We start from the raw sequence: 21,459 nt of genomic DNA, 5'->3' as shown, positions 1-21,459 counted from the left end.
AGCTTGCATTAATCCAAAAGTCCTTTTTCAAACAGTTGAAACCGATATTGGAGAAGGACATCATCTGTATCATTAGGCAGCATTATAACCTGTGTGAAACCAGATGAAACTGCATCAAAATAAATGGATGACAAGCCAAATATCTGCTGATTTTAGAGCAGCAGACAGATGATTGCATACCTGAATTCCATCTCTGGTATTGTTTAGCTGATGGTTGTAATAACCCTTTTTTGCTGAAGAAGGCCAAAACATCTCCACCTGAACAAGTAAAGGAGCGTTAGGATCCAGTTTTACAAACTCTGTTGGTGTAATAGTCTTTCTCCTCTCTTGTTTATCTTTTTTCAGTGACTTTTCCACATAACTGCCAGACATGATATCTACTCTCTAAACCAGTTGGGATTGAATAGCTTTCCTCCATATGGTATCAAAAAGTTCTTGAAAAGTTTTCATTTTTGTTTTTGCTTCGGACTTGGCATATTTGAGGCATAAAGTCTACAATTACTGCAGGGTTTTCTGTTGTTGGTCTGATGGAATTTGTAGTCAGATGGCTGCAGGTTCTTCTCAAGCTCCCCTAAAAGAACTGACTTGGTTTAGTAAGAAGGCCACAATAATCAAATAACATGTTAGATGGCAGATCCTACTTCCGTATGTGCTTAATAGACTCTCCTTTGGTCCTTTTGCTATTCACTTCCAGGGTAGGATTTATTTATCGATGCTGCATCTTTCTACCTGTTTATCTCCATTGGAAACATCAGCTTCTCTGGCTCCATCTCCAACCTGGGGATGGGGCTGAAGCCAGAGCCACAGCTGCTACATGTCCTCACCCCTGCCTCTGCATGCCCTGCCACTTTTCCCCTGCAGTCCCCAGGCTCTTTCCTCTTCATGCCACCCCTCCTTTTCTCTCCCATTCTGCTTCATGCCTTCTTGCCTTTGTTCCCACACCAGCAAGATGTCGTTGCTGCAGCCTAGGGAACGGAGTATGGCTCCAGCCTGGGCACGGAGCTGGCACTGCTGTTCTAGACTGGCCCCATAGCAGCAGTGCTGGTTCCCTGTGCCACTGCTATAAGGCTAGGCTAGAGCGATGGTCCATGCCCTGGGCTGTAGCACAGACAGAGGATGCTGGTGTGGGAGAAAAGTTAAGGTGGGGGGAAGAGGTTGGTTGAAGGGCAGGAATGGGGGGAGAGACTTCAGGAGTGGGTAGGGACCTGAGGCTGTGGGTGGCAGAAATGGCATGGACAGAGGAGGAAGGGGAGCAAGGGAAGGGGGAAACAGGACTACCTGAGGCTGCTAAGGGAGAGGGGCAGGCACAGTGGTGGGTAAGTGGGGAGGGGGATGCCAAAGTCAGCAAGGGGGCAAGCTGCCTGCCTTTCTCACTGCCTGCCCTCTACCACCTGCTGCCCACTGCCTGCCCCTCCTACTGCCTCCCCCATTGTCTGTCCCCCACAACCATTACTGCTCCCTCATTACCTCTTCCCCCACCACCTGCAGTAGTGGGGCGGGGGGACATGCACTAATTTCAGATGATCCTCCACTAATTGGATTCCATAATAAATTTATAAATTTTTTGTGTGTGGAGTCTAATTATTGGGGGGTAGTGTTACAGTCAACATCATCTTGTATTCAGGTAAATATGGTATTAAGGCTACAACATCGCTATTATACTACCCATACTTAAGTAATTATTAAGTTAAAGTTTATTAATTAAAATTAAGTAATAATTTTAATGCGAATTGCATGGCTGATCAAAAATGTATTAAAAATAGAAAAGGATTTTCTTTTTTATCAGCATTTCAAAGCTATTGACCAACTCCAGTCTGTCAAAATTAATTTTATATATTTTACTCAGGGGCTGGTTTTGTCACCATTAGTGATGGACTGAGTTAGCTTAGGGGGAAAAAACCCTAAATAGCACGAGACAGGTATTCCTATTGAACTTAATGGGTTCATGATATTGCCCTGCAAATGATTTATTGGCCTCAGGATCCATGGAGCAACAGTGCCTCAGAGAGCACATTATTAGGCACTAGGATAGAAATTGTTCTTTAGCCCAAGGCGAGAGGTGGCAACATGTGACCCTCAGGCTGTGTCTGGCCTGTTGAACCACTGAATCCAAAGGTTTTGCCTGGAGCCTGTGCCAGCTCCTGCACTGGGGCTAAGCAGTGAGGAGCTGCACTGGGGCCAGGCAACTTTCAGCTGCATCTGTGCCACTGTTGCTTTTCCTCATGTCCCCCCAATGTCACCCTGGCTGTGGCATAGGCATAGCTTCCAGTCAGCAGGGAGTTATACCAGGACTGGGTGGCTAGAAGCTGTATCCGTGCTGCTGCGGGTTCTCCTTCTCCCCTTCCCTATCCTGCCCATCGCCTCACAGTTACAGTGCAGATAGGTAGCAGCATGGACACAGCTTCCAGCTGACCAGCCTAAGTGCAGCTCTTTGCTGTCTAGAAGCTGCAGTCATGCCCCGGTGAATGGACAGGGGGCTAGGAGAAGTAGGGGTGCAGCTCCCATCTGCCTTGTCTCATCATGAGTGCAAGGAAAGACACCCCCCCCCCCGACTCTCCATGGAATCTACCTGGCCCACATCAGACCAGAGCTGGGTTGTTCCAGCCCATGTCTTGAAAAGGTTGCTGGCTGCTGGTTTAAGGCAAGATGTATAACTATAGTATTAATTTGATATTTTGCCTGAATTATTGAGACAATGCGTGTATAGAAACTGATGAGAATGTATTGAATTCAGCTCTTTTTAAAAGAGCTGGAGTAGTAATCTGTATCTCAGTTGTGTCATGCATAGCTTTTTATATAGTTGTTCTTGTGTTTTAGGTTATGGTCAGACTGGTCCAGTGTTTCAGAGAGGAGGTTATGATTCTGTTGCAGCTGCTGTTTCTGGTCTCATGCATATCACAGGGCCTGAGGTACTTAACTTTATTGCAAATTTAATAAAATCATTTTTTGATGCACTAAAACTTTGTGCTGTATACAATAAAATGGCTTATAGAATTAAAGAGGTTGGTGGCTGAAAAAATAAAATGTGTTCTTTGATTTATTACGAACGAGCAATGCAGAAGTCATGAAGCAATGGCCTATCATAATAGAACAGTATTGGCCAAAGCCTGCACCTGCAGAATTTCTATGCTGTATGGTAATACATTCTAGAAATTAGCATGTTGTTTTTTTGCTGATTCCTGAGGGGTCTTTATTATAAAGATAAGTTTATACAGTGAAAAGCATTCAACAGTCATGGGCTGAATCATAAAATCAGTAGAATGAAGATGGTTTCCAAATACTTTAGGTAGATTATCAAGGTGCATGTCACTGGTTTTTAAATGTACAGTATGCAGTATGGGCAAGGTCAAAATAATCTGCATGAATTTAAGTAGTTGTTTAAGTCAGACACCAGTTAATAAGGGATGACATGAGGAGAGTAGTTTGGTGGAAAAGCTGAAGTTTTTAGGAACTATAACACAACAGAACTAGGGGAGCCAGTCAGGCAACTCCTTACACAAAGGAGTATTTGGTTTTGGTTTTGGCTGTGCTCTGGACTTCCTTTGACTGTGAACAGATTACTTTCTTCTCTTCATCCTTTGGTTTACTTATTTAAATTGCAGGCCCTCTGGGGCAAGGACTACCTCTTATTATGCATGTACATAGTTCAAAGTTGGGGCCTTCCCCCTATACAGCTAAGTGAGATGCTTCGCACTGTCTCCTGGATTCTAAATCTTCTGACCTGAGCTGGACTCAACTCCCTGATCAATGAGCATAACAGATGCCTCTTCTGTGCTCACTGTGTAAATCTGAAAATTGAGGGCTTCAATTGGAGGGATTCAGGCCTAAACCTACAACTATTAGAGCAATCAGTGCACACCATTTCCGACTCAGAAAATGCATATCTGCCTCCAGGTAATCCAAGGTTTGTTCTCTGTTCAAGCAGCAGATCTCAGGGGCTGGTAGCAAAAGAAGTGTGGGAAGCAGTATGACAGTTTGTATTTGAAATCAATACAACGTGGTTTTGAGGAGATGGGTTGGCCCCATCCCCATATAATTTGTCTTTGTTCCTGGTTTATTATACATGATATTTCTTCAAGCCTAATCAAGTAACATAAGATGTATAACTAGAGAGACTTTAATCACTGCTGGCCTACTGATCAAACCAGTTGACAGAGGGAAAGTGAGCAGAGGGTATATATCTGAAGTGTGATGGACCAGTTACATCTTTTATACCTATGTAATACATTTAAAAACTATAGAAGCCAATCAGGTTCTGATGATTGAATCAGAAAACCAATCAGCAGTTACCACACCCACACTGGTGTACCCTTTTTCACTACTTTGGTATATGTGCCAGTTTGTTGTCCCCATATTGTTGAACCTTCCCTCAAACATCCTTGTCTTCCTAGAAGCCGTGTCACTTAATTTATCATCTTCCAGGTGTTCTCTCTAACGTTTTTGAAACTCCCTGCAGCCCAGGTGAGCCTGGTACTGTCTTCCAGGAAGGGGGCTGGAAAGGAGAACTTAGTTAGAAGCAGAAATCTTGCTAAACTGAAAGAGGTGGGGTGAAGGGGGAGGGAGGTCTGATAAAGGCCAAGGCTTTGAGTCAAGGTTTTTCCAAAACCTTAGGAAGACTGTGAGAGATCCCTGGTCTAATCAGTTGGCAAACAGTGATGAAAGTCTCTCTAGTTATACATTCTATGTTATTTCTTTAAGCCTAATAAAGGGCATCTAGTCTTATCCAGCAAGTGGTAATTATACTGATATGATCATTCCAGTGCCAAAGCTGTTGGCACCTGCTGGTGTTCCTCCATACCTGGAAAACACTTTAGCAGCAGTACTAACAAACTTGGGATTGAACTTGGAACCAGCCCCTCTGAGCATTGACAACTTCTGTATTGGAGTTGACACCTTTACCCAAACATAAAGGGCAATGCCATGTGAAAGGGCTGAACAGAGCTCCGATATGACTCCAGCTATAGAGAGAGAGTACCCCAGTACATTGCTCTTCCAAGTTCTTCCAAGAGTGCCAGTGAAGACATCAGTGACAACTATTGTATCAGGTTTAGGGCTCTGGGAATATCATTGGTATTGGTGAAACACCATATAGTAGAACTAGAGCTTAGAAATCGTGCCAGTAGCAGAAATCGTGCCACGATTCAGGAGGAGTACTGACTATATCTTCTCCTTGGTGTTGAATAGAATTACATTTCTATGACCTTCTGAGAGTCCCTGGAGATTCATCTGATCAGGGTAGTACTGGGGAGACGGGAACAGCACTGGGTTGACCAACCTCACCTACCCAGTACCGTACCATAGTGGCTGTCCTGGGTATCATAATTAGGTCTGCTGTAGTAGTTCCTTTTGTAGGTTGAGGAAGTCAGAGAGATTGGATTCCCCTGTAGCATTGGTATCCCAGCTGTCGACCCAAGAACTGGGAGCATGGAAGAACAGCAGTGTTGTACTCGCCACCGAAAAATGTCTTATCGGGACTGGTATGACCTCTCTATCAAAATGGCTTGACAGAGAGGTCATACCAGTCCCCGTTCTGATGGCAATGATGGCTAGTGCATTTCAGGATCTTCTGGGGCTTTTATGGAGGTGCTGGATATTGAAACAATGCTCACATAAGAGAAATTGCACAAACTCTTTCAAATCTTAATTATATTTCCCCCAGTTAGAATTGCTGTTTCTCTAAATGAGGACATAATGGAACAAGGCTGCAGTCTCTGGCAAACTCCAGCTACCATCCAAGATGCAACTAAGTGGGTAGAGAAGCACTCTATTTGCTCCTTTAGAAAAGTTTGAATACTACTGCTTCCATCTAAGTGCAGGATCAGTGATTCTTACACAAGTATAGGAAATATGAAATCTATGAAAGACATGCCATTATGACAAGGACCTATATTTGGCTGTTGGCAGTTTGCTCACTTGCCTCACTGCAATTCCATATGGCAAGTTACCACATATTTGTTCACAAAATAATTTCCTGGTATGAGAAAAGGTGACTCCTTTCCTGCTGGATATATGCAGATCTCAAGGGAAGAATTAAGACATCCTGGCTATATGGCTGCCAAAGCAGCCTTGTAGGCAGTTGTGAACACCACCTATGCTGCTATATTTTCCCTGTGAAGCCTTCACCTCTAATTCTAGTGTGCATAAAGCACAGGTATCTACAGGAGGATCCATGCTGACTGTCTTTTTTGCATTCTGACCCAAGTGCTTGTGGAGTGAAAGCTTTGCTTCCTTTACAATGCCAAACATTTCACACCTGGAAACCTATGCAATAAATTCTGTGGATGTACTGACTGTTACAAAGGGACAAATGTCATTAATACCAGTTGAGTTAAAGGAACTATGTTGAAAAGTTTGAAAAAAAAACTAGAACTCAGGTAAAAAAAAATGTCAATGATATATGAATGACAGAATGTACAAATATTACAGTGAAGTGGACATAAGCTGTGTTATGGGGGTAACATTCCTCAGTGGCCATTATGAAGATGGATTTAATTAAAAGGTTAAGATCTGCACTTGAAATAGATGTTCACATCACCTCACTCCTACTTCAGACAGTGTAATCATTAGACTGATTTAACCATTGTTGCTAACAGTTCTGTCTATTCACTAATGGCTTTTAACAATTTATTTAGACTTAGTCATTCTTTTGCTTGATTAATGTAAATGCTAAATCTTACCTCTTACTTTTCTTCCGTTGAAGTTTTTAGTTCATATTTCATTTAAAAAATGCAGTGCCCCTCTTCCCTGCTCCCTAAACACACTGATGTCCTCATGAAGAAGGCAGCATGAAATCTAAAAGGTGCAGACACATGTGACAATTGAACAATTCCAAAATGTCAACTGAGTAACAATTGTGCAAAGTATTGTGGGTCTCACAGCAGGGGGCTGGAGTAAGCACCCACATGTTTAGTAAACTTTGAGGCAAGGGACAGACAATGAAAAAGCCCGAGCCTGAACAGATTCCCTCTTTGGAGGTTAGTCTAAGAGAAACCAGACACACCAGATTAATAACTGGACAGACATTTTCTGTTAAATCAGGAAATGCAGCCACATGCCTGCAGTGGCTCAAGCCAGAAGCTGGGGGGCACTAGAGCATGCCTGCCAGCCCCTGCCAAAGGGGAGGGAAGAAAGATGCCCTCCAAGGCTCTCACCCCTCCCTGCTGCAGCAGAGCAGGCATGGCCAGGCACCAACCCAGGCAAGCAGAGAGGGGGTGGGGAAGAAGTCCTTTCTCTGAAGCAAGCATATATTGAACACAGCAATTTGCAAAGCATACAACAGGGAACTACCAAAAATCTTTGCCTAAACTAAGATACAGGTCAGTAACACAGCATACATAGCTTAGTCTAACTTTAAAATGTAAAGCTGTTTGCAACCTCTCTTAATTCTTAATCAGCATATGTGATGATTGTCAGGTCTTTGCCAACACTTACCACCTTCACACTAGCTTGCCTGTCTCTCCCCTCTGGGACATGGGGCAGAGGCTGAGCCAAAGCCAAAGTCCTGGGTGCTCCAGGGGAGAGAGGGGATGGTGAGCAATTAACTCTGTCCCTGCCTGTTTGCTGGCAAGCCATGGAGGTGTAGCTGCGGCTGGCAAACAGCAGCTGCGGTTCCCAGAGTTCACTAGCGGATTTAGGGGAGGAGGGTGAGAGGGGGCAGAGGGAGAAATTTGCCTTGGAGGGCCATGGCAGGCCAGCATCTGGCCCCACTCTGCTTCAGCTAGAGAGCAGAGAGGAGGGTCCAGCCCTGCTTTGGAGCAGAGAGCCCTGCCCAGCCCAAGAGCATGCTGGGATGCTGGGGGAGTCTGTTTTATCTTAAACCAGCAATGTGTCCAGAGCAGACATTGCAAAGCTCTTTCCACCTACCTGTGCAGTGACTGAAAGGCTCTTCCATGGGTTTTTTTCCCCTCATTTTTGGTACATTTTAAAAATCCCACACAGCTCTGTTACTTGCACATCCATTATGCTATCCTTATAACAGTGATATTTATTTTAAAAGTAACAAATTATCATTGGTACTCAATTGTAATGTATGCATGAACTGTCATTTTAAAACCACTCTAACATAATCAATTCTAAATGGTCTTTCATTGCCACAGTCAGCCACAAACTCCTACTATGGGTGAATTTCATTCCAAAGCACAAAATCACCATTTATATCTCCAAAACACAACTTATATAAAGCTCAGGGTACAGGCCTTGTTACACATTGAACTTTGAATGCACTAATTTTAATTGGTGTTAAAATTACCTCCCATGTCCTCTGGCTCACCTGTACTACCAGTGCTGTCCCAGGAGAGCAGGCAGGGAATGGGAAACCCATCTGTCACACAACCACTGCCACTGCTGGGCCAATACTGCTCTCTGGTCTGAGCCCAGCCCAGAGAGTGGCAGTGGTAGCGCGTTCCTCCTCTCTGCTTGCTCCACCAGGACAGTGCCAGGAGCTGCAGGCGAGCTGGGAACTGCTGGGGCGGGAGCGGGGGGAGAGGGGTGTTGTGCAGGCAGTACCCAATCCACAGACTGGCCAATACAGATTGGCAAGGAGAGGGAATATGTGCATGCCCCCCTCACCCAGATTGGGCATGCTGTGCCACTTGCCCACCCTTCTACTGTACCTCCAGATTGGGCCCACTGTGCTGCCAGCACCTGCCCTTACAATCCCATTCAAACCTACCAAGCTGTTCTCCACCCCCTCTCACCTGCACCCCTGGATGAGTTGCCCAGGCTCCAACCATCCCACGACCCATTCACCCCAACCCCTTTCCTACTCCCTCCATCACTGTGCAGGCCTCAATCTGCCCCTCTCCCCATGCCCCTTCCTCTTCACAGACTTGCCTGATGCAGTGGGCAATGCTCCACACGCCGCTGGGTTGTGATCGTGGCTGTGTGCAGGATGCAGCTGCTTGTCCAAGTCTGTGCATGCCCCTCCCCACCCTGTTGCAGCCACCTGGAGCCCTCTGCACTGCCACCGCTGCCCCGCATTTGAGTGGACAGGGAGGCAAGGGGGCTGGGAAAAGGGGGAGTCCAAAGGGACAGGAAAGAAACCCTGGGAACAGTGGGAGTGGGGGAGCCCTGGGGGCTGATAAGAGCCCAGAATGGGAGTGGAGGTGAGTTTCTGACCTTTAGGTGTTCCCCTGCTGTCACTGTGGGGGAACAGAGTGGCTGGGAATGGTGCTTCCTGGGATGCTGGAGGACCACTCACAACTTGTTTTGGGCCTGTGGAGGAGTCACATGTGATTGCAACAAACTGCCCAAAACCAGAGATAATCCTCAATGGAAGAGGATTCTCTCTAAGCCACTTAGAGGGCCCTTAGCACGTGCTTCTCTTCCATCATGTGTGAGCACTCTTAGTTTAAGGGCCCTTAACATGTTTTTGAGTTAACATGTAACAACACTCTAAGACACACAACATTTACAATGGTTCAGGGGGTTTAAACCTAAAGCAGACAGACATACAATCCTGTTAAACTAGTTTTCATCTGTTTGGAGAGTTTCAAAACTACATCTGGAAAATCAAGTATTATTTTGAACTGGTTCACTGTGAACTGGTTCAGTGTTACATGTAGACACCAACTGTTCTGTGACATGGACTTAATCAGTCCTCCAAGAATCCCGCTCTGCACTGCTCCTCACCCACTCTGCCTCCCACTGCTGCAATGGCACTCTTTAATTTTATTTTTTTTTAAAGTGATTTTTTGCTGCTTTCAATAAAACCTATCTTTCTAACAACCAGTGTGTTCCTCACTCAGGCACAGCCTTTCAATGTGCCCCTGCAGCTCCTTGGAATCAAAAAATGTGGGTCTAAGCATTTTCCTTCCTGCTTCCCAACTCAACACACACACACAGCAGGCAAGCACACTATGGACTTTGATCATTCAGGCTAGGGACAGGCATTATACATAAACCAGTTTAAGTAATCAAAAACTGGTTTAAACCTGTAACAGAATAGAAGTTCAGTGCACATAAATCAATTTGAAAATGACTGAAACCAGTCTGAGATAAACCTGGTTGAATGTATTATCAGACTTAAATGATTTGGCTCCAACCGGTTTATTCCAGAGGATTTTATTAGTAGTGTATCATAAAAATGAGCAAAAAGTAGGAAAATATTTAAACTAAAGTACATCCTAGAGCAGGATAAAAAATATGAAACGGATGATGTCAAATGAGGATTTTTTTTTATTTTTCCTTGCTTGTGTTTGGTTATGTGAACTCTTATGAGAATGTAGATTTTTCATGGCAGGAGTCTTCATCAAAATATAAATGTGTGGTACCCTTGCCTTTGGGCCTGATGAGTCCAATAAAACTCCCATTGACAGTAGTGGGAATTAAATAACTCCATAGGTAAATAAAAAAAGGCACAAGTCCCTGCATCTGGTATGGTCATATAGTTATCAAGCTACCCTATGTAGCTTTGATCTGTGGCCAAAACATTTGGAAAAAAACTAAAGTAAAATCAAAATAGTAGGGTATGTGATACATGAATCAGACTAAATTTTCTGTTGACACATCAGAGAATGATAATCCAGAAGGGAATATGACTTGCAGCTTGTAATTCTGGTTCTCTGAAGTCCAATTTTGACCAGATTTTTCACTCTTGGATCTTGTGTTAAGAACTAAAAGTGAAGACCCTGGTGGTTTTAGAGGGAAGTAGTTCATGATAGCCACAAAAGATATTTTTACACAGGACTTCTTTACCTTAAGATAATTGATTGCCAGTTAACTCTGTAATTATCACCATTTGAAAAGAGAGGCCATCTGGATCAGCCTTAGATAAGCTATAAATGTTTGTATCCTCAAGATAAAAACACTATTGAACAGAAGGCATGGGAGAGATGTGTTCAGCATCTGTTATGCAGTACTGTATCCACAGAAAATCACTGTGGCTATATTGTACAGTGTTAATATACCAAAACTTCTGATAAAAAGGTCTTTGAATGTGCTTTGGGAATTGCTGCCGGAGATTTTAATTAATGAATGGTGTAAACATACTAGAATTAATTTGGGGGGGGGTATTATCATAGGATCGTCAGGCACCTAGGAACCGTTTAATTTTAAAACTGTGTTAACACATTCTCAGAACTTTGAAGCCCACCAGTTTAATAACATTCTGGACATTTTATTCATTTAGAGATAAATGTTTATGTGGAAATTGTGTGTTAAAGTCTAGCATTTTGGGTGGAAGAGTAGATGAATGCTGGAGGGTAGGGCTAGGATTCAGAGACCTAGACAAATTGGAGGTTTAGAGCAAAAGAAATCCAATAATGGGAAGTGCAAAATCCTGCATTTTGGACAGAATAATCCCATGCACCAGGACAGATTGGGGACTGCTTTGCTAAGCAGCAGCTCTGCAGAAAAAGACCTTGGGGTTGCAGTGAACAGTAAGCTGAATATGAGCCAACAGTGTGCTCTTGTTGCAAGAAAGGCTAACAGCATACTGGGGTGCGTTACTAGGACTGTGGCCAGCAGATTGAGGGAAGTGATTATTCCCTTCTATTTGGCACTTGTGAAGCCACATCTGGAGTACTGTGTTCAGTTTTGAGGCTCCACTACAGAAGGGATGTGGACAAATCAGAGTCCAGTGGAGGGCTGGGACATGGGACTTATAAGAAAAGGCTGAGGGAACTGGGCTTATTTAGTCTGGAGAAGAGTAGACTGAGGGGGGATTTAATAGCAGATTTCAGCTACCTGAAAGGTGGTTCCAGAGAGGATGGAGTTAGACTATTCTCAGTGGTGGCAGATGACAAAACAAGGAGCAATGGTCTCAAGTTGCAGCAAGGAAAGTTTTAGGTTAGATATTATAAAAAACCTTCTCAGGAGGAGGGTAGTAAATAAGGGTACCCAGAGAGATGGTGGAAGTTGCATCCCTGGTGGTTTTTAAGACCTGGCTAGACAAAGCCCTAGCTAGGATGATATAGTTGGGGATGGTCCTGCTCTGACCAGGGGGTTGGACTAGATGACGTCCTGAGGCCCCTTCCAACCTTAATTTTCTATGATTTTATGTTTCTTATGCAGGAATTGACCAAAAAAGAAGTCAGTTTAAGCTGTTAATTTCATGTTCTGGAATAAAGGGATTTTACCATTACAGAGAATCCAAAACTGATCAGCAAACTCAGTCAGCTACTCTTTCTTGTTATTAAGCTAGGAAATCAATAGTTAAAACCCCAGGAATTCACCTCTCATCACTCCACCCTGCTTTCTCCCGTGGGCCTCTGGAGCTTGGTGGGCGTGACCCGGCGCAACTGGGAACAGCAAGGCTGCACAGAGAGGCTGCGAGCTCCACGCTGCAAGCAGTGGCAGGTACAGAGGGCATTTACCTTGCAGTGCCCTGGCTATGAAATGGGGAACACCTTCTCTGTGCAGCCGCACTGTTCCCAGCTGCACCAGATCATGCCCGCCGGGCAGCAGAGGCACCTGGGGAAGGGAAGCAGGACAGCAGGGAACAGTGGCTGCTCGCTGTTCCTTGCCCTGCGCTGCCCTGGCAACATGCCTCCTGTGCTTGCCTTTGCTTTGAGGGGCGCAGCTCTTAGCTGCTTTCCTCACTGCAGCGACGTAACAGTAGGCATGTGGCCAGGGCAAGCAGGGGTTAGCAGGTTCTCTATGCAGCCCCACTGTTCCCTGCCTTCCTGCTTCTCTGCCCCCAAACCTCTGCAGCCTGGTGGGCATGACCCGGAGCAGCAGGGTCCTGCAGCCACACGTTGCAGCCCTGGGCCCCAAGCACCCCCTGGCTGGGCAGCAGCCCCAGCCCTGCCCAGCTCCCTCCCTACAGAGGTCTCAATCCCTGTCTCCCCTCCCCCCCTGGATTTACCTGCCAGAGCTGCTCTCAAGGCTACCTGGGGCCACGTTCATGTACTGTATGTGCACATGGTGCACCCTGTCTCACCACCTTCCTTCTGCTTCCTCCCAGTTCCCTGCAGGCTGGAACTCTGCCAGTCTGCAGGGAGCTCATTGCCAGCCAACTTTGTTATAAAGGAGGTTCGCTTCCAGAGGATTTGTTAAGCAAGGTATTACTGTATTGGTAAAAGGAACACAAGACCTAGAAAAGCAAAGGTCAAAATATATCAAAGACAGAGAGCAGTATCCCATTTGGCTGTACAAAAGGAGACGGAAAAAAGTAATGAAAAGGAGACAAGATCATGCATTTTGCATGCGACTTTTCAAAATCTTTCAATCCACAGAAAATATTTGCATTTAAAAACCCCCTGAAGGTTGTCAGTGAAAATTGCCTATTTGTTGAAATACCATAACATTCAACATGCAGTGCTTGGAAATACTTTCACGTAAATTTGAGCTTAAATTCTGGACTATAAAAATTATTATTATTATAAATGGCAGCAACAACCACAACAATGATGATGACTATGCTAATACACACTTTCAAAACTCCAAGCACTGTATCCACTGGATAAAACTGTATCCAGATAATAGTAAAGATCTTTTTTGATAACTGTTGTGTTTCCTGTGCTAAGAGTGAAATGCTCTACTTTAACATTGTTGCTGTGCCTGGATATGCTGCCTTTCTATGTGCTGCAGGAAGGAAGCAAAGGAGCAAGTTTTCATGTGTTTGGGCTTACTAGCTAAGAAACCTGAAAAGGAGCACAAGCTAATACAATCTAGTCCGTGATTAAAATGAAACAGCACTAATATATAGATATTATATTAATATTTTGTTGCCATTTCATGTAAGGCTGGTTTACAAATGCAGTGCAGAAACATGGTCAGAAACTAGAGCAGCTTCTTGAACTAAGTTGAATGAAAAGCCTGCCACTGAAAACCCACAAAGCCTCTGTAGATAAACTGTTCTTATTAACAGGGATCCTGGTTTTCTCTGATTAAAAAAAAAATTCCCAATTTATAGATATATATTAGTGATGTTTAATTTTAATCATGGAAAAATGTGGATTTTAGGTTACATTTTTTAATCCAAAAATTGGGGATTTTTTTTATCAGAGAAAACCAGGTTCCCTGTTAATAAGAACAGTTTATCTATAGAGGCTTTGTGGGTTTTCAGTGGCAGGCTTTTCATCTGACTTCATTTCAGAAGCTGCTGTAGTTTCTGACCATGTTCTTTCATTGCATTTGTAAACCAGCCTTATATGAAATAACAACAAAATATTAATTCTTCCTCGTTCTGTTTTTCTTTCTCTTACTAGGGTGGTGATCCAGTTAGACCAGGAGTCGCCATGACAGATCTTGCTACAGGCCTGTATACATGTGGTGCAATCATGGCTGGCCTGCTTCACAGATACAAAACTGGGAAAGGACTGCACATTGACTGCAACTTATTGTCATCTCAGGTAGGCATTTAAAAAACAGTTTATTAGTTTCTTGAATCCTAAATAAAAAGATTTTGGGTTTGCATTTGTTTTTACAAGTTGGATGAGAAATGTATCCATTGAAATTAGCACAGAGAAACTCCACAGTTCATTTTTCTGTAGTAGTAACCAATTTATGTCAGATGATGAGAGTTATTACTATAGTACTCCTGCTTCTTGCCTGAACATCACCTTTCTTTTCTAATGTATCAAGCCTCAACCCCTGCCCCCCATGATGTATGCAGTTATTGTTATATTTATTTTACAGGTGGTTATACATAAAATGTGAAATCACCTTAGTAGAATGGGACCTTGGAACCAGGTTATATTACCTTGAGAGACTAAATGACTTGCACAAGCTCATTCAGTTTGTCAGAATCAGTAATATAATCTAGGAGACCTGTCTTCTAGTTCCAAAAATTACAGGGCAAAAGAAAGCCTAAAGTCATTCATTAACTCAGGAACTTGAGCAAAATGTAAAGATGAATGTTTAGATCATGAAGACAATCAAGTTGTTTAAAAATAAATGAGCACCACAGATTAAATTTCAGTGTAAATCATGTGACCGTCATCAGTATATGACTTGACTAGGACATGAATCCTGGCATCCATGTTTCTTATGAGGACTGAGATCATGTTTCTTATGAGGACTGAGATCATGTTGATATCAATTTTTATAGATGTTATTTCTTTTTAAAGTTTGTAGGATATAAATGGGCAGTATTAAGGATACGCTATATGGTGCTACAACTAGAAATCCTGTTAAATAATTCATGCTCAGGTGTGTCTTAGGAAATTTTATTCACACATTTTAAAGAGTACCAAGTTGTTTTTTCTCAATTAAGAGTAGTTTCAGATACTGTCCTACCAATTTTTTTTTAAATTTTATTATTTCCTTCGCTAATTATGTTTTTAATTTCTATCTATACATGTGAAGGGCCCACAGTGGGCAGTGTTAAATAGACCATTTAGAGGAGTTAGTGATATTAATCGTAATCAGAGTTTTGCCAAATGTAGAAAGCATATAGAGATGTTAAACAATCAGGTATTAATATCTCTCCTGTCATATCCTAATAAAGAGAATATCTCTCCTATCTTAATGGGTTATAAGTATCAACTGTCCCTTTTTTTCCCGTCTTGTTAGTGTGTGCTGCAGCAGCCTTTAAGAGCACTACTGCTGGGCAGCACTGGGTATAGCTTGGGTGGAGGTTTGTGCATATTAATTTCTGCAGGCAGCTGGTTAAATTTGCTCTTAGTATAATGTATCAAAATCTGGGCCACTCTACGTTGGGTAGGCATAATTCGCAAAGGGAATACAGGCCCCTGGACACTAAGGCCTCTCTGACATTTTACATGCAAGATGCGATTAACCAGTTAATCACATCTTGACTTGTAACCCATCCACACGTTAAAACAATTAATGGCATCATAAAACAAGGAGTAAGCCACAAAATTATTCCACAAAATAACTGTGGCTGATTCCTGTGGCAACATTAGTTGAACATCTGGCCAGGTGCACCCCTATGGCTGGGAATGCCATCAGTTGACAGGGCTCCCAGCTCTAGGGGCATCCAATGCACTCCCATGGCTGGAAGTCCCATCAGCTGATCTGGGTTCCCAGCTGAGAGGGGGGTTGTGCCATGTGCTCTGGTGGTTGGGTGGTCACAGTGATGGGGCTCCTAACCACAGGAACTTGCTATTTGCTAGTACAGGGAGAGCCTGGGATCATGCTCCTGGGCTTTCCTGGCACTGGCCATAAAGTATACTGGGATCTGATGCTCAATCCCACATTCACAGTTCCTGCCATACATGTGAAGCATCAGGTGCTATGATACCTTTACCTGCACATCTGGTAGGGGCCTAACACAGACTTCCAGCATACAGAATGAGGGTGGTTTCATTTGAAAGCCCTTTTTCTCTCTTATTGTAGATAGGAAGATGTGGATCAGTGGCTTGAAGTTGCTGTAAAATAAGTTTAGCTTGGCTATCTGGAAAAAAAAGTCTTCACTGTTTGAAGAGTGAGGCAGTGGAATAAGCTGCCAGGGGAAGTTCTCCCATATTGGAGGTGTTCAACAAGAGGTTGGACAGCCACTGGTCAGCGATGATCTAGGTGTAGCTATGCCTATTTTCTACCATGGCTGTTTCCTATGCTTTTGGACTTTGCTTGTTCCTCCCACCCTGTGCTCAGGGAATAAATTACAGTTTTTCTGGAATAAGAGTGTCGAAGAATAATCTGTGTACATTTTCAGGGAAGGACAGTCCTCTGTGAGAATATCATGCATAGTTTGAACTAAATGTATGTAGGTACCAAAGTGCTGCTCAAAAGTGTGTTTATGGAGGACTTGTACTAAAACTTGCAGGAGTTTAAAAGAAAAAAAGGTAACATGCATCAATTCTGGATAAACTAAGTGCCTAGGTAGTTATGTAAATTGCATGGCCATGTTTAATTTCAAGGTTACTGTTTTTAAATCACCCTTCACTTTCATGTGCTCAGGGAGAGCAGGGTCTGACAGCAAGGAGAGGGAGAAGGGGCTGCCAGGGGAAAAAGTTGCGGGGAGCCAGAAAGCAAAGGGCTACCTGATCCCTTAGATTTATTTTCCCTGCTGTATTAGTGGGAGGGGGATAAATTCAAGGCAAACATCTAATAATTAGATTCTGTACCTGGCAAATTATAACAATGTATACATTTTCCATGTATAGAATCCAGTATGGGGGGCAGAGGGGGGCATTTATAATCAGGATCATTTTCTAGTTAAGTAAATATGGTAACTACTCTTAGTGTGATATAAGCAGGTTTCTTGTGAGGTCTCCTTTTTTCAGACATGTCTAGTAGGGCTGATTCGATTTGGCGGAGATTTGGCCTGATTCAGCGGCCAAATCTCTGAATCCAAATCGAATCGGAGGACCCTTTAATCTCTCCAAAGTGAAATTGGAACCCTCTGAATTGATTCGGAGAGATTTGGAAAGATTTGGAGATTCAAACATAGAGATAATTTTAAATGTATTTTCTACATACCTCTAGGTAGCAGGGGCTTGTGAATGCTGTGATGCTGGGGCACATGGAGTGTCTCACAGAAATGCGGGGGGGGCCCCTGCGCACTTCCCAGTAGACCCAGAAGTGGGCCAAAAGTACTTCCAGTCCACTTCCGGGTTCACCGCTGAGCATGTGGGGGTCCCCCCCCCACCTCCTGTGGGACATTCCATCTGCCCCAGCATTGCAGAATTTGAGCTGCACCTGCTACCTCAAGGTATGTAGAAAAAAACTTTTAAAGCTGTGTCTATGTCCAAATCACCGATTCTCTGAATCAGCAATGAATCTTCAGATTTGGATTCAGCTGAATCAAATCAGGGACAGTGATCCAAATCAACAAATTGAATCACTGTCCCTGATTCAGGCTGAATCCGAATTGAATGGGGCCCACTTTGCACACCCCTAATGTTTAGTAATTTGAGCTGTGTAAATTTTTGGGTGTCCAATTTAAGGTATTTTAAAGGGGGTTGATGCTCAGATGGTGAACAGTCAGCATTTTTAAAATCAAGGTACTTTATGTGTTTTTGTGATGACAGCCAAAGCATTAAGGAATCCAAAATAACTTTTGGAAACTATAATTTGTGTTTTTTGCTCAATAAACAAAGCCAGAACTGTTTACTCAAGCAAAACTTGCAGTGGGTTCTAGATGTGTGTTTTGTTTGAGCAGACTTCAGAATTTGGCCCCAAAGAGCAATTCTAAGACAGAAGATTGACTTGGACTATGATGTAATGAATTTCTAATAATAAGATATAGCTTGCCCTGATGGTTAAAGCAAATGGTTTCTTGACATATGTTTTTAGTAATAATATTATGACAACAGGGGCTGATATAAAGAACTATTTTACTTCCAAACTGATAAGCATTGACTTAATATTACAGACTGCTCATAACTTTCTGTTTTCCCTCAGTTTCTTGGCTATTAAGTCAGGGGTTATCACTGTATCTGTATAAGGATAGTGTTGCCTCTTTCTCACTCAGAATCTGAGAGCTCATTCCTTAACAATCATAAGAAATTCTGACACATTTAAGTTCCCAGAATAATTTTAAATTGTTGAAAAAACATATTTGTTTTCTTTTTTTACACCCAAATATAAAATCTAGCATTTTAAGTTTCTATCATTATTCTGAGGTGCCATCCTGTGCATTACTTAGAAAATTCAAGATGATTGCTTTTTCTTTTTATTATTAACTCTCTGTACAGATAAATTGGTAACTAGAACAAAGGCGCGTGGAACAGAAATTCAGCTGCCAGTGATAAAGATCTGAAGCCTCATAGATACATATGTGCAAGGAAAGCATGTTTGCTAATTTTATCTATTTAACGTAGAGACAAGTGTCTGAAAACAAAATAGAACATCATTTTCTAAAAATATCATTGTAACCTTAGCTCCTTTTTAAAAGATTTCTTTCAATTCTGTGTAGTAAACAAATTACCCCATAGCTGAATAACAGCTGATTATTAACTAAGATTCCCTACCACAAAACAAAACTCAAGGACATTATCGAAGAGAGACATGATGACTGCTTGGATGTGGTTTTGCAGTGGGCACTAACTTTCTATAGTCTCTCGTCTATAAACTTTTAACCCTTATCGTAAAGTTCTTTTGAAAATGTTTCCCCTGTAGATGATTAACAGTTGTCAGCTCCAGACCTTTTAGCGTCAGCATCTAAATAGCATCCTTTAGATGATGCTAGTAAATAAGAAGGAAGTGGGTTTTGGATTTGGTTCCAATTACGCAATTGTGCCTATTCTTCTGTTGTGGCTTAAAAAAAATCTCTTGGAAGTTTTAATATCCTTCCTGTATTTAATTGCAACCAGGCTCCAAAAAATACTGTAGTCAGTTTGTTTCCTTTGGATTGAAATTCTGTAAGAAGCATTATAGTTCTTTAACATTTTGAAGTTTTATTATGTATTTTTTCAGATTCCACAGACAGAATCATGTGGTTAATATTGTTTGTATTGTATGATTGCTCTAAAGCCACTTCTCTGCTTCTTATTACTGAGTTTTAGTTTATATTCATTATAGGAAATACAACAGCATCTCATAATTGTAAAATGACCCCAGAAAACCTATCAAATTAGAATGCATTATTTTCTTCTCTCATATCATTATTTATAAATGTGTTTTGAATTGCAAGATACTTTATGAGATTAGCAAGGAAATTCAGAAATGTTGACTTGTTAGATTTCCTGTTTCAATCCAGTCCAGGTTTGATAGTATCTAATGGTTACCTATGTGTGGTGCTCTAGCGCGCTCAAGTCAAGTCTTAGGGCACTTGTACACATGATGGAATTGGTTATTAAAGTGGCTTAATTGCCATTTTGGACCACTTTAATGGCATCACTGTTTACACTTGTGGCAGTGTATATCGTTTTAATTTTGTCACGCTGTACGTGTGCAGAAATGTATTTTTTTTCTTTAAATGATTTTGTTATGTAGCAAAGTAAAACACATCCGATGTATTTTAGTTTTCTACATAACAAATTGCAGCAATACATCTGGAGAAGGTGGTGGGTAGAGTACACAGGGTGCTGGAAACCCAGACATGCTCAGGGAAGCTCGGGCATGGTGGGCTTCCAGCGCCCTGTGCACCATCCCTGCTGCCAGCATACCCAGCCACCCTCCTACCACCTTCCCACACTGCCCTTGGTGGAGCCTGCCCACATCCCCATGGCCAGGGAATGAGCTGCCAGTGGGCTGAGTGGCCCCTGAGCTGTGGAGGACCTCGGAGCTTTCCTTTATGGTGGCAGCACCCCCAGGGAAGCACCTCCCCACTAGCACCCCACCTGAGTGGTCCCAGAGGGATGCTGCCTGCTGCCACGGAGGGAAGGACCAAGTCCCGTGCCTCTCAGGAGCTGTGTGACTTGGCAGCAGCTCGTGCAGACAGGCTCCACTGAGGGGAAAAACATAAGAAAAAAGTGTGAGGGGCCTGATTTTTTTTTTTTTCCTTTCCGGTGCCTGCCCGCCTCTCCTGCAGCTGGGGGGCAAGCTGCTAGTGGGCCCTGAGCTGCAGGGGGGCCCAGTCTTTCCCTCCATGGCAGCACCCCCCTGGACCTCCTGGGCAGGCTGCTAGTGCATGGGTGCTGCCCAGGGGGTGCTGCTGCCACAGAGGGAAGGATTGGGGCACCTTGCAGCTCAGGGCCCACCAGCAGCTCACCTCCCCAAAGTCATGGAGAGGCAGGCAGGCACCTTGGGGGAAAAAAAAAGGATCGGTCACTCACCACTTTTTCCCATGTTGGTGGGCAGTGGTGAGTTGATAGGGGCCGTCACTATGGCCGTCACTATTCTGTCACAGTGACAGAAGTTCCTACATTGAAATGGTGGGTTTTTAATCGACACAGTTAAAAACCCACCAATGAAAATCTCACCATTACAATTTAGGGAGAACTAAACTCCTGTCACATGTACCAGTGGCCTTAAATGGTAGGTGTCACACAAACTATAATTGTAGATGATACTGGTGTGGTGATGGTACTGTGAATTTTGAGGCTACCTTTCATTCCAGTGGTTGAACAAAAATAACATGCATTATACCAGTTTTATAGAAGATTTAAGTAATTTGACTGAAGTCCAACTATGAGTGTCCGTGACAGAACTGAAATGAAACCTGACTTTAACTTTATAGCAGGGGTGGGCAACATTTTTGGTCTCAACTGCCAAAACCCCTCGCAACCTAGACTTCAAAGATACTGGCGTGCATCCTTGGGAAGGATGGTGGGGGAGCTGTGAGAGGCCCGATCCTTGTTATGGCAGTGCAGCCTGGCTCCTTCCCCACCATACTCCCTGAGATGGGCCTGCAGCTGCTGCCAGCAATGAGTAGGGCTGTGGCTTTGGACTCCGGTGTACCCGCTTGCAGCCTTGCGGCTGCCTCCTACAAACAGCCCAGATTCTGGGCACACCTCTGCCACCTGCAGTGGAGCCTGGGCTACTCACAACAGGCAGCCATGAGCTTGCAAGCTACTGCACCACAGTCTGGAGCCCCTGCTCTGCTTGTTGCCAGTGGCATTGAGGGTATGCCTGGGGAGCATGGTGGGGAAGGGACCAGGGCACAGGGCATGGGGAAGGGGGGATGGTGACCCCTTCCCTGCTGCAGACCGGTTACTGGCCCCACTT

At 43.4% G+C, this 21,459-nt stretch overlaps 1 protein-coding gene across 2 annotated transcripts in view; it reads left to right on the top strand.

Annotated features, from left to right (window-relative positions):
- Positions 1–21,459, top strand: part of SUGCT (succinyl-CoA:glutarate-CoA transferase) — a 538,710-nt gene that overhangs the window by 77,993 nt on the left and 439,258 nt on the right. For both annotated transcript variants that reach the window (XM_090050066.1, XM_090050065.1), the window contains exons 7-8: positions 2,818–2,909; positions 14,151–14,294. In XM_090050066.1, the coding sequence (XP_089906192.1) occupies positions 2,818–2,909; positions 14,151–14,294 (236 nt within the window). The remainder of the gene's footprint in view (positions 1–2,817; positions 2,910–14,150; positions 14,295–21,459) is intronic.

This window comes from Crocodylus siamensis, chromosome 5, assembly GCF_052110815.1.
Source record: "Crocodylus siamensis isolate JL-2025a chromosome 5, ASM5211081v1, whole genome shotgun sequence".
Taxonomy (NCBI): Eukaryota; Metazoa; Chordata; order Crocodylia; family Crocodylidae; genus Crocodylus; species Crocodylus siamensis.
Note: the sequence above shows the minus strand (reverse complement) of the source record. Positions and strands in the feature narration are given on the sequence as shown.